At 36.5% G+C, this 13,659-nt stretch overlaps 1 protein-coding gene across 3 annotated transcripts in view; it reads left to right on the forward strand.

The window, feature by feature from the left end:
* The first annotated feature begins 12,180 nt into the window (after positions 1 to 12,180).
* MAP3K5 (mitogen-activated protein kinase kinase kinase 5) overlaps positions 12,181 to 13,659 on the forward strand; it is a 690,524-nt gene continuing 689,045 nt past the window's right edge. For all 3 annotated transcript variants that reach the window (XM_053710886.1, XM_053710887.1, XM_053710888.1), the window contains exon 1: positions 12,181 to 13,162. In XM_053710886.1, the coding sequence (XP_053566861.1) occupies positions 12,733 to 13,162 (430 nt within the window). In that variant the 5' untranslated portion in view covers positions 12,181 to 12,732. The remainder of the gene's footprint in view (positions 13,163 to 13,659) is intronic.

Consider the following 13,659-nt stretch of genomic DNA (forward strand, 5'->3'; position numbering starts at 1 on the left):
TTTTGTCTATACGTGCTTAGTGATGGTCACATAAATCTGTCTGTAATTTAGCTTAAGCTAACAATATGTGTCTGATATGTAGTATTCCACTTTTAATAACAGTTAACCATGCAATGCATATAGAGACATAGCCCATTTGGAGGAATTGATATTATGCACAGAGCTCTGTAATAATTGTGTCATTTGTCCCACCCCATGGAGTCCTTGTCTATTGTTCTTTCTTATATGCTTGTGTTAACCTCAATTTTACTTTTAAGTCTGTTGATAGGCTGGGTCCATCTAATCCCTCTGCCCTTCTAAGCGTTAACAGTCAGGTGGTTCAGCTCCTCTGACATTAGTATATCATCACAAGTATGTATGTTCATTGCTCCTTACTCCATATGATGTTATAATGTTGGCTTCAGAAAGACCAATCTCGGACCTCCTTTTACTGTCTGCAACAATGATATCTATAGCTAATTACATTAAGGTTTTCTTTTTCTTTTTTTCAGCATATCACTTATTGTCTATATTCCTATGTATATATGCGGCAGGGGTCCAAGAGAGGCCCTATATGTTTAATAATTACGGAATGACCCCTATAGCCCCTCTTTCCACTCTTCTGTTATGTTTAAAGCCCAAGAGAGGCGATTGTTTATTTTAAGAGGGTACACGTTCTTTTTCATAGACCTTGATACTTACATTTGGGGGTCACTCCTCTTATTTTATCAGTTAACGTTCTATAAATAGAAAAGAGGATAATATAGCTAATGTGGGCATAATTGTGATTATATTTCCTTGTTGTGTGATATGTGTAATTTAAAACATACTGTAAGATCTATCTGAAAGCCTGCATTACCTGATGCTACCTTTAGTATTGCAATAAGAAGGGTTTGGCTTCTTGTTAAGTCTAATTTTTTGTTTTACATTTTTTATCTGGAATTCTGTATGCTATATCCTCAATAAAAATTTAATAAAAAAAAAAAAAAAATAATTGTATATAGATATACAAAAGAAAAGTGTGCTGAGCCCTGTATTTTGAATTTAGATGTCACCACCTTGGGAAAAGGAAATAAAGTGTGAAAAACAATTTAGACATTTATATCCACTTACATATCTATGTTTATTGAGTTAACAGTCATGCAGTCACACACACAAAAGGTTAGATTAAAAAACACTCAACCAAGACTGAGCTGCAAAGCCTATAATATGTGCCAATGTAATTCTCAATGGGAGGGGGGATATAGGATTATAAGTAACACAGCGACTTGCAAAATTCAGGATATTCTAAACTCCTACAATCCGGGATCAGTACAAGAGCATTGTCTCTCCTTTTAACTTGCCAACCAAGCTAATATTTATTTTGTGCCTAATATTTATCTAATGACTCTTTGGAGGGATTAAAATGGAAAGGAAGGCAAATTTTCCATAGCGCAATTTGCACAGTTACTGTTAATTATAATTGGAGCTCTTGGATTGTAGGCGCCTAATAGGTCCTGAATTTTGCAAGTCATTGTCACCTAGATTACAAGTTTTGCACTATAGAGGGTGCGAAATGAACGCAACAAAAGTTGAGTTATTTCACCCACCGTATCGCTGCCATTATGAGTTTCTGAAAAGCCTCCTTGTGCGTGCGAAATGGTGGCGTTAAGCTCCAAACAGCACAAAAGCCAAGGGCTGCTTTGAAGTGCTCGTGCACGCTTTCCCCATAGACATCAATGGGAAGAGAGTTTTAGAAAAAACTAACACCTGAAGTGTAGAATGAAAAGCTCCATAACGCAATCCCATTGATGTCTATGGGGAAAAAAATGTTACGTTTAAACCTAACACCTTAACATAAACCCCAAGTCTTAACACCCCTAATCTGCCACCCCCGACATTGCCGCCACTAATAAAAACTATTAACCCCTATTCCGCCACTCCCTGACATCGCCACCACTATAATAAAGTTATTAACCCCTATTCCCCTGCACCCCAACATCGCCAAAACTATAATAAAGCTATTAACCCCTATTCTGCCGCTCCCTGACATCGCCGCCACTAAATAAAGTTATAAACCCCTAAACCTCTGGCCTCCAACATCACCGCCACTAAATAAACCTATTAAAACCTAAACCACCAGCCCCCCACATCGCAAAAAACTAAATTAAACTTTTAACCCCTAAACCTATCACCCTCTAACTTTAAATTACAATTAAAATGTCCCTATCTTAAAATAAATAAAAACTTACCTGTGAAATAAAAAAAATAAGTTTAAACTAACAATTAACCTAACATACTGTAACTATTATACTAAAATTAAAATAACTACCAATTTAAAAAAACTAAATTACACATTAAAAAAAAACTAACACTACTAAAACAATTTAAGTATAAAATTACAAAAAAATAAAAAATACTAAATTATGAAAAATAGCAAACACTAAATTACGAAAATAAACAAACAAAATAATCAAAAATAAAAACAATCAGACCTAATTTAATAGCCCTATACAAATAACCCCCCCCCAAAAAAATAAAAAAACCCCTAGCCTACAATAAATTACCAATAGCCCTTTGTACGACATTGCCCTAAAGAAATCAGCTCTTTTACCAGGCAAAAAATACAACAGTAAAACCCACCACCCAACCAACCCCCCAAAATAAAAAAACTAACTCTAACAAAAACCTAAGATACCCATTGCCCTTAAAAGGGGCATTTTTATGGGCATTCAGCTCTTTTACATTGCCCTGAAAAGGGCATTCGGCTCTTTTACATAAATGAATCTTCAATGCAAGGAGCCTTTTCATCCTAAAATCAGCCAATAGGATGAGAGCTATTGAAATTATATTGGCTGATTTGAATAGCCAATAGAATTTAATTAACTCTCATCCTATTGGCTGATTTGAACAGCCAATAGGATTTCAGTAGCTCTCATCCTATTGGCTGATTTGAATTTCAAAAATCAAATCAGCCAATAGGAATGCAAGGGACGCCATTTTGAAAAGGCTCCCATGCATTGAAGATTCAGTGTACGGCGGTGACCGTATGAAGAGGATGCTCCACACCGGATGTCTTCAAGGATGTACCCGATCTGCGCCGCAGGGATGAAAATAGAAGACGCCGCAGGGATGAATATAGAAGACGCCGCCTGGATGAAGATAGAAGACATCGCCTGGATGGATGAAGACTTCACCGCCTGAATGAAGACTTCTCGCCGCCTGGATGTCCGGACTTCAGAAACTGTAAGTGGATCTTCGGAGGTTAGTGTTTTAGTTTTTTTTTTTTTTTTAAATCTTTTTGGGTGTTTTTTTTTTTTTTAAGATTAGGGTTTGGGCTTTATGTAAAAGAGCTGAATGTCCCTTTAAGGGCAATGCCCATACAAATGCCATTTTCAGGGCAATTGGTAGCTTAGGTTTTTGTTAGAGTTAGGTTTTTTATTTTGGGGGGGTGGTTGGGTGGTGGGTTTTACTGTTGGGGGTCTTCGTATTTTTTTCAGGTAAAAGAGCTGATTATTTTAGGGCAATGCCCTACAAAAGGCCCTTTTAAGGGCTATTGGTAGTTTATTGTAGGCTAGGGGGTGTTTTTATTTTGGGGGCTTTTTTATTTTTATAGGGCTATTAGATTAGGTGTAATTGTTTTTATTTTTGATTGTTTGTTATTTTTCATAATTTAGTATTTTTTATTTTTTGTAATTTTAGACTTACATTTTTTTAGTAGTGTTAGTTTTTTTAAGGTGTAATTTAGTTTATTTAATTGGTAGTTATTTTAATTTTAGTATAATAGTTATGTTAGGTTAATTGTTAGTTTAAACTATTTTTAATTTCAAAGGTAAGTTTTTATTTATTTTAACCCCTTAATGACTACAATGTACCCTGTATGTCACTGGTCGTTAAGGGTTTTTTCAGGACAAAATAGCACAAGTCTAGCAAGAACACGCTATTAATGCCCTCCCTCCAGAAGGCTTTGTGGAATAGAGCAGTCTTAACGCTGGTGGCAAGACCGCACTATAAAACAATCAAGTCCCAAAAAAAGGCCAGCGACATACAGGGTACGTTGCTGGTCCTTAAGGGGTTAAGATAGGGATATTATAATTTTAATATAAAGTAAGGGGGTTGTTAGGTTTAGGGGTTAATAGTTTAGTTTTTTGCAATGTGGGGGGCTGGTGGTTTAGGGGTTAATAGGTTTCTTTAGTGGCGGTGATGTGGGAGACTGGAGGTTTAGGGGTTAATAACTTTTATTAGTGGCAGCGATGTCGGGGAGTGGTGGAATAGGGGTTAATAACTTTATTATAGTGTCGGGGAGCGGCAGAATAGGGGTTAATAACTTTATTATAGTGTCAGCGATGTTGGGGAGCGGCGGAATAGGGGTTAATAACTTTATTATAGTGGCAGGGATGTGTGGCGGGCAGCAGATTAGGGGTTAATACGTTTTAAATAGTGTTTGCGATGCTGGGGGGGGTGGAATAGGGGTTAATATGTTTGTGGGTGTTAATGTACTTTGTAACACTTTAGTTATAAGTTTTGTGAAACATTTTTGTGGCGCAAAACTCATAACTAATGCTTTCAGATAGCGGAATGGATTGTGTAGGTATAGGCTGTAAAGCAAGCATTTTAGCCTCACCGCACAACCTGTAATACCGGCGATATAGAAATCCCATGTAAAAACGTAATTTTTTTGAGAGCGGGATTGACGTTGCGTTACAGGCTAAAATGCTTGCAGAATAGCTATACCGGCAAGACTCGTAATGGCTGCGTTACTGTTTTTACGCTGAAATTGCCATTTTTTCAGCGTTATAACCGTAACGCTCAACTAGCCGTGTGTAAATTATAGCTTGAGAGCTGTTTATCTTGCTATGCAGATTCTAGAGCTGAAATAGAGACACCTACATTACAATATCATACTGCAAAAAAAGCCCCCCACAGATTCTTCTTGATTTCTCTCAATCTCAGTGAGTTTTTGACCATCAGGCCTCTTACATGAAGTACTAAATAAAACGTAGTTATCAAATCACAAACTGGAACAATGGTACCGTATCCCCTTCTTTACCAAGATTGCCTCTGGCTGTTTTGTGCAAATAGGCATCCTTGAGCATAAAAACAAACATATACAGGTAGTTTGTGTGTTAGAGAGTTTATCAGCTTGGTTAGTTTGTATGGTAGACAACTTAACAGCTTCAGTCGTTTATATGGTAGAGCGCATACCAGCTGATGTAGTTTGTGTGGTGGAGAGCTTATCAGCTTGGTTAGTTTGTATGGTAGACAACTTAACAGCTTCAGTCGTTTATATGGTAGAGAGTTTACCTGCTGACGTAGTTTGTGTGGTAGAGAGATTACCAGCTGAAGTAGTTTGTGTGGTAGAGAGCTTGGAGCCATGTGAACAAAAAAGGCTTGCAGTTACAGAATGGTAGCAATCAGAGTGTTTGAAATTAGGAATTTACAAACTTCAAGTTCATAGAATGGAAGAGGGTGATGTTCTCTGCAGGTCTACAACCCCCACTGTAGATTAGATTAACAAACAAGAAGTGTCCTTTAAAGAGACTGTCATGAATACCTCATGATTTAGATGCTAATGGGTTAATTTTCTTTAGCTTGTGTGCTAAAAACATTTTTTTTCCCGAAGAAATGTGTTGCTGTGCTTTTCCTTAGATAAGCCAGAGCCCTAATAAATAGTTTGTAAGATCCACAAGAAAGAACGTTATGGTATAATTGTTTATTGCCTCAACCTTTCAGCACAGAATGCTGGAACACAATGCCTCTATCCAGGAACTACACTGAGGTTATTGACAGAACAACCAGTCTTGAATATAAATATACTTTTATATGTTATAATGCCTCAGAAACATAAAGAATGCAAAATATATGTTTGGTATCAAAATACTCCTCAACATCACTTAGGGAATGCCTATCTGTGTATATGAAATAGATATACATATCAGAAATTAAAAGATGTTATATAATGTCAGCCAAAACTTTATGACATGTCGTAAAAAGAGAAGTCGATATTTCTTGTCCCTCTGTAAGAAGGTTTGGTCAAGCAATTTGATATCATAGAAACAGGTATAAAATGTTGTGTCTAACAATACATGTTGTTCATTCTACATGGGAGGCTGTTACAGCGTGAGTGACCATCTTTTATTGCCAATCTCCCTGGCACAGACATATAATCTAGGAAAGTATTAGGTCTGTTATTTCTCTTTTTTTATTTTTAAAACTGTTTGCTTGTGTATAATTCTATTTGTTAACATCTTTTTATTAAAAATGCACTGTACATAATTTTGTTGCATAATAAATTATTCCTTTTAATAAGTTTTTGCCTTTGTCTAATATTTTAATTACATTACTGACAGAGATTGGTAGTATTGATACTGTGTTTTTAGATTATTGTTTTGCTAAATTGTATTCTGGGATTTAATTGGTTAGTCTGGGTTTTACTTAAAATTTCCCATATAATAAATCTCAAGTGGTGGCAGTTTAGAGACAGTTTAGTGTGGGTGGCATTAAAGGGGAGTTTTGGGCATTTTTTCTAAGTCTAGGACAGACTAGAGAGCGTTGTCAACCCTTGCACCCACTGAACTAAGTCACAAGCTTTCCTGGAGTGGCTGGACTATGACAGATTGGTTAAAGTGGAAAGGGTCTGTTAACCCTTTATGTACCAAACAAATGACTGGTGCAGGGTTGGTTAACCCTGGTCATCACAGAGACAATGAACTATACATTCAAAAACCAACAAAAAGAAAAAGGAATGTTCAGAAAAGAGCCAATTAATAGTCACCTAGATTACGAGTTTTGCGCTAAACAGGGTGCGAAACTATCGCCAAAAATGTTGTGTTATTTCACTATCCATAGCACTGCCATTACAAATTACTGAAAAGCCTCCTTGTGCGTGTGATATGGTGGCGTTAAGATCCATACCACACAAAATCCAAGGGCTGATTTGACGTGCTCATGCATGCTTTCTCCCATAGACATCAACGGGGAGAGAGTGTTAAAAAAAAAACCTAATATCTGATGTGCGGAATGAAAAATGTCCGTAACGCAACCCCATTGATGTCTATAGGGAAAAAAAGTTAAGTTTAAACCTAATACCCTAACATAAACCCCTAGTCTAAACACCCCTAATCTGCTGCCCCCCACATTGCCGACACCTAAATAAAGTTATTAACCCCTAATCCGCAGCTCCCGACATCACCGACACTAATAAAAGCTATTAACCCCTAATCCGCTGCTCTCCGACAATGCCACCACTAAATAAAATGATTAACCCCTAAACCCGCCGCTCTCCGACATCGCAGCCACTAAAACAAAAAATTAACCCCTAAACCTCCGGTCTCCCATATCACCACTCCAAAATAAAGCTATTAACCCATAAAGCTCCGGCCCTCCACATCACCGCTAGTAAATAAACCTATTAACCCCTAAACCTCTGCCCCCCCCATTGCTGCTACTAAATAAACTTATTAACCCCTAAACCTCCGGCCCCCCACATCGCCACCACTAAATAAACCTATTAACCCCTAAACTGCCAACCCTCCCACATCGCAAAACACTAAATTAAACTATTAACCCCTAAGCCTAACACCCCCCTAACTTTAAATTAAAATTACAATATAACTACCTTAAAATAAATAAAAACATACCTCTGAAATAAAAATAAACCTAACATTAAACTATAAATTAAACTAATATTACTATTCTTATAAAATAAAAAAATACTACCAATTAAAAACCTAAATTACAAATTTAAAAAAACCTAACACTACGGAAAAAAAATATATCTAAAATTACAAAAAATAATAAACACTAAATTATGAAAAATAAAAAACACTAAGCTTACAAAAAATAATAAATGAAATTATCAAAAATCAAAACAATTAAAAGGGCCCTACAAAAGGCCCTTTTAAGGGCTATTGGTAGTTTATTGTAGGTTAGTTGTTTTTATTTTTGATAATTTTGTTTATTATTTTTTGTAATTTTAGAGTTTTTTATTTTTCGTAATTTAGTGTTTATTATTTTTTGTAATTTTAGATTTTTTTATTTTTTTCGTAGCGTTAGGTTTTTTTTAAATTTGTAATTCAGGTTTTTAATTGGTAGTATTTTTTTATTTTATTACAATAGTTATGTTAGGTTAATTTATAGTTTAATGTTAGGTTTATTTTTATTTCACAGGTAAGTTTTTATTTATTTAAAGATAGTTATATTGCAATTTTAATTTAAAGTTAGGGGGGTGTTAGGTTTAGGGGTTAATAGTTTCATTTAATGTTTTGCGATGTGGGAGGGCAGGCGGTCTAGGGGTTAATATGTTTAGTTTAGTAATAACGATGTGGGGGGCTGGGGGTTTAGGGGTTAATACTTTATTATAGTATTGGCGATATGGGGGGCCCGGCGGTTTAGGGGTTAATAGGTTTATTTAGGTGTTGGCAATGTTGGGAGCAGCGGATTAGGGGTTAATAACTTATATTTGTGTTGGTGATGTTCGGTGAGCGGAGGTTTAGGGGTTAATATATCTAAATAGTGTTGGCAATGTGGGTGGGCGTCAGATTAGGGGTTAATAACTTTATTTAATACTCGCAATGTGGGTTGGTGGCAGATTAGGGGTTAATAGGTTTAATATAGTGCTTGCAATGTGGGAGGGTTAAAAGGTAGTTTATGGGTGTTAGTGTACTTTATAACACTTTAGTTATTAGTTTTGTAAAACATTTTTGTTACACAAAATCCATAACTACTGCTCTCAGATGGTGGTATGGATCGTGTCAGTATAGGCTGTAACGCAAGCATTTTAGCCGGACCGCACAACCTGTAATACTGACGCTATGAAAACCCCACACAAAAAAACTTAATTTTTTGAGTGCGAAATGGACGTTGCGTTACAGGCTAAAATGCTTGCGGTATAGCTATACTGACACGATTCGTAATATGCGTTCCTGACCATTCCAGCGTAATGGCCAATTTTTCAGCATTAAAAGCCGTACCGAGCCATAACTCAAAACTCATAATCTAGGTGTATATTAGGAAGAAAATACAAAGCATGAAAAAGAATGACATAGCAAATGAATATGATTTCCAGGAAAGGGCAAAACAGATACAAGCCTAATTAAGCTGAATTAAAGGAAATATAGAAATATCAGAAGCTTTGAATAACCAGCAAGTATAGAAAATCCATGATGCCACTAGTTGCATAACCCAGTGAAACAGAGAATGAAACATTGCGGAATTTATAAAAGATTAGTTGCTAAAATTTAGATTTAGAAACAACTGCATGCTTCATTAGAAGGCAATATTAACTAGTACTGTGTAGTGTTCTCAAATTCTATCCTATAGATCATAGGGCTACATTTATTAAGGTGCATTTGCAGCTTTTTCGGCTATGTGGAGCAGGTGCACATAAACGAGCCTGCTACCACATCTTTAAGAAGCAGAAACTGCTTCTTTTGCCTCTAAGGTTTCAAGATCAATCGCCTCCGACACTCGCTCGTTCGGTGTGATCGGCATCCCCTGCTCTAGTGCAATTGGTTGCGCATGAGCAGGGGGCGGCATTGCACTAAAAAATGATTGTGCAATGATACATTTTGCCGTGTGATGCAACATCGCAAGTGGCGAATGCAAGCGGACAGGTTCACTATTTGTAAACTTGTCCGCCTGCAGTGATAATATATCTAGCCCATAGTCTAAAATGCTGTAATTGTACTGTTGAATGCAATGTACAGATCTCAAAGAGTTGAAAAGATAAAAGTATGACTAAAAACAAAGTCAAACAAGGTAAATCTATGTCAACCAGCAGCCACACCAAAGACCTATTTTAAATGCACAATTTTCATTTAACGATTGACCTGCCAATTTCTAGCTCAGAATTAAAATATCTGGTCTATCCTAAAAAGTTCTGGCTTCAAAGGATAGAGCTTCCCAAAGATCTTGGAACTTGGAGGACTACAGAATACAGAAAGTGATTATCTGTTTCAGACAGTTTTCTGCTGCTTGCCCTGAATGACCATTTACTGCCCTCTTTTTCCTTCTTTCTTTGATTATTCTTCCTCAGTTGGAGATGCAGCAGAGCCTGAAATAGTCTTTAAACCACCAATTATTTGTAAAATAAACATACTGACTGTTAAAGGGACACTCAAGCCAAAATTAAACTTTCATGATTCAGATAGAGCATGCAATTTTTAACAACTTTACAATTTTCTTCCACAATGCGCACAGCCTTTTTATAGTTACACTTTTTAAATCACCAGCTCCTACTGAGCATGTGCAAGAATTCACAGAATATACGTGATTGGCTGATGGCTGTCACATGATACAGGAGTAGTAGAAATAGACGTAACTAAAATTTGTCCGAAAAAAAATACTACTTATTAAAGTTTAGACTAAGTTCTATTGCATTGTCTTTTTTTATCATGTATTTGTTCATTATGTAAATCTACTGCATTTATAAATATCTCAATCTTTTTCTTTTATATTTAGACAGGTAATGTTGGAGAGAGAGGGGTGAGAGGGAGACAGTCAGAGAAGTGGGAGGGGACCTATACATGTTTCATAAACAAACCTGCATAATTATAAATCTAACTTCTTCATGCAAGCACATCTGTATTCTTCTAGATGCATGTCCAGTTTAGACAAACACATATGAATAAAAGTACTTTGTGTACAAATACACAGAGACCCTGTCATTTATGTTTTCCATTTTTTTTAATAACACAAATACTCCTAATAGATAGAGAAACAGACAGACGCAAGGACAGGCAGACAGATAGATAGATGGAATATAAGGGGTCTCTCACAATCCTTTTGAAACCTTTATTTAATTATTTTTCTACAAAAATCCCCATAGTCTTTAATGGCGCTTTTCTGTAGAATATCATTAGATACGGTTTTCTAAAGCATTATGAGTGACTCTGTAATACATTATTAAATTATTAAACTCTGGGGTAGAGTGTTTTTATTTTGCAATTTCCATGGTTTGACTTGGAGCTTAAAGGGACACTGTACCCAAAAAAAATTATTTTGTGATTCAGATTGAGCAAGAAGTTTTAAGCAACTTTCTAATTTACTCCTATTATCAAATTTTCTTCATTCTCTCGGTATCTTTATTTGAAATGCAAGAATGTAAGTTTAGATGCCGGACCATTTTTGGTGAACAACCTGGGTTGTCCTTGCTGATTTGTGGATAAATTCATCTACCAATAAAAAAGTGCTGTCCAGAGTACTGAAACAAAAAAAAAAGCTTAGATGCCTTCTTTTTCAAATAATCATAGCAAGAGAACGAAGAAATATTGATAATAGGAGTAAATTAGAAAGTTGCTTATCTTTCTGAATTACAAAAGAAATAATTTGGGTACAGTGTCCCTTTAAATACTGGCATTAATGAGTTTTTGTCATTGAACTGTCATACATTTTTTCAAAAATAATTAAAAAAAAAATAAAGTGTGGATCGGGGTTCAAGTGTGTTTAGTCAGACTTACGCACACACACGCTCACATATACAATGATTCATTATGGAATTATTTAACTATTTGGTTTTGTCTAGTTTTTGCTCATGAGTTTATTCAGAATGTGTTAATGAAAATCTGTAGCACAATTGAAAAAAAGATACATCTCATTTCTATGGATATTTTCATTGAACAACAAAATCTTTTTTCCTTTATTTTTTTTTTTTGGAGGGGTGTGGATCGAAGGGGGGTTCTGTTATGGATACTCTGAGAGTTGACATTTAAAAACAATGGCATTCCCAATGTGTTTTTGTCATATTCATATTTTTTTTAAAGGTATATGATACAATTCTGTGATGTTCTGGTTTGCATTATCTTGCATTGTCTCATATCTCAAACTAAAACTCTTAAAACCTTTTAGCATGTTATTATTGTTTGTGTTGTTAAAAAAAATATCAGCATACTGCAATACTACCTTTAACAAATTTACCCATTTTCAATTTATGGGTTATATTAATAATTAGCCTGTACTCAGTTCCAATCTCAAACAAAATATTTCTTGAAAATCACGTAAACTGAAACAGTTAATGTGGAGCAGACAAAGGAATTTGAGAAATGCACATATTTAAAAGATCAGAGTTTTAAAAAGCAGAGGAATCTGGCGTGGCTTTCCTACAGGACTCTGCAATAACTGTAAAGATGAGGGTGGAGTAGGGGGAGGGTATTTGTTGAGTTTCTTCCTTATTATTGTGTAATAGTTTCTAGTACTGCTTGTCTCTTGTGGGGAGCTGTTATCCCGCCCAGTAGGCAGCGTTATCACACCAGCCATCACGGGAGACTGAAACTGAAGTCATCTAGCCAAGTCCCACAACTAGCAACCAGCTGCATGTCTGTAAACATGCCAGGGGAAGAAGCTACACCATGATTTATTTATAAGATCTGCTTCTGCACAGCCCCGAGAACTATACGCAGAGGGAAATACAATATAACTAGACAGAAAGTACTGAACCTCGTTAATTATCTGGATGTAAATTCACAAGACCTTATGCATCTAACATCTGGAAAGAAAAGATGACCAAGAGCAATGACTGCTGGTGCTTGTTGTAGGAGCTGGGGGTCGTGCTGCAGAAATTTCACACGTGGATCTGGAAGGCGCAGAGGAAATTTACAGTGCTAATAGGGGAAGAATCGAGGCTGCAAAGGGTGTTAGCAGACAGAATAATAAGTTGTATTGAAAAACGAAAAAAGCTTATACATTATTATTACATAGCTTTACTGTAAAGCAGAGTCACCAACCTCGGTGCTACATTTACGGCAAGTGGGGAGCCTTAGATCCTACAGAGGAGATATGAGTGACAGCAGTGAGGGAATAAGTTTTTCGGTGCCTTCCTCGCCGCTGCCTGGTCATGGGTGCTGCATGTATGAAGATAAGCCGGGGCACAAGCATCAGGGGGCTGCAACTGGTTGTGGTGGTGGTGGCGGCACCAGGCTACCTGCTGCTGGTAGCTTCTGGCATGAAGATTCTCTTCACGGTGTAGTAGGGGGAAGTGCTGTTGCCCGTTGTGTTAAGGTGCTTACCGCTTCGGTGACCAGCAGCCGCTCCACCACAGTGGTCTATGTGATCAATGAGGTCAACTCGGGGCTGCAGGCCTGTGAGAGTGCTGCGCTGCACAGCCTGGAGGAGGCGTGCGAGAGTCAGGGGGCAGTTCTTGAGACCCTACATTTCAGCAAATTGGATTTTGGGGAGACTACCGTGCTGGACCGTTTCTATAATGCAGGTAAATATTAGCTAAGGGTGAAGCCACTTTTATTATCAAACCAAGTATGTCTACTTCAGGTGTGCGATGTGAAATGTCTATATACAGTATATATATTTCTTTTTAGAGTTGTAGTTTCAATATATAGTGAACAAAATGCATACATTCTCATAAGTGCACCTCTTATGGTGGATAGTCAGTGTGACTGTTGGCCAAATTTATGTATTTATTTATGAACTTTATTAAAGGGATACGAAACCAAACATTTTATTTTGTGATTTAGACAGAGCATACAATTTTAAAAAAAGTTTCCAATTTACTTATATTATTAAATTAAAAGTGTTCCTTTGATATCTGTGTTGAAGAGATACCGAGGTAGATGTCTGAAGCACTACATGGCAGGAAATAGTTCTGCCATCTAGTGCTCTTGTAAATAGATAACATTCTTGCAAAACTCCTGCCATATAGTGTTTTAAAGGGGATTTCTTCTCTCACATAAAGGGAATAATAGTGTATTA

The sequence above is a fragment of the Bombina bombina genome, chromosome 4, assembly GCF_027579735.1.
Source record: "Bombina bombina isolate aBomBom1 chromosome 4, aBomBom1.pri, whole genome shotgun sequence".
Classification (NCBI taxonomy): domain Eukaryota; kingdom Metazoa; phylum Chordata; class Amphibia; order Anura; family Bombinatoridae; genus Bombina; species Bombina bombina.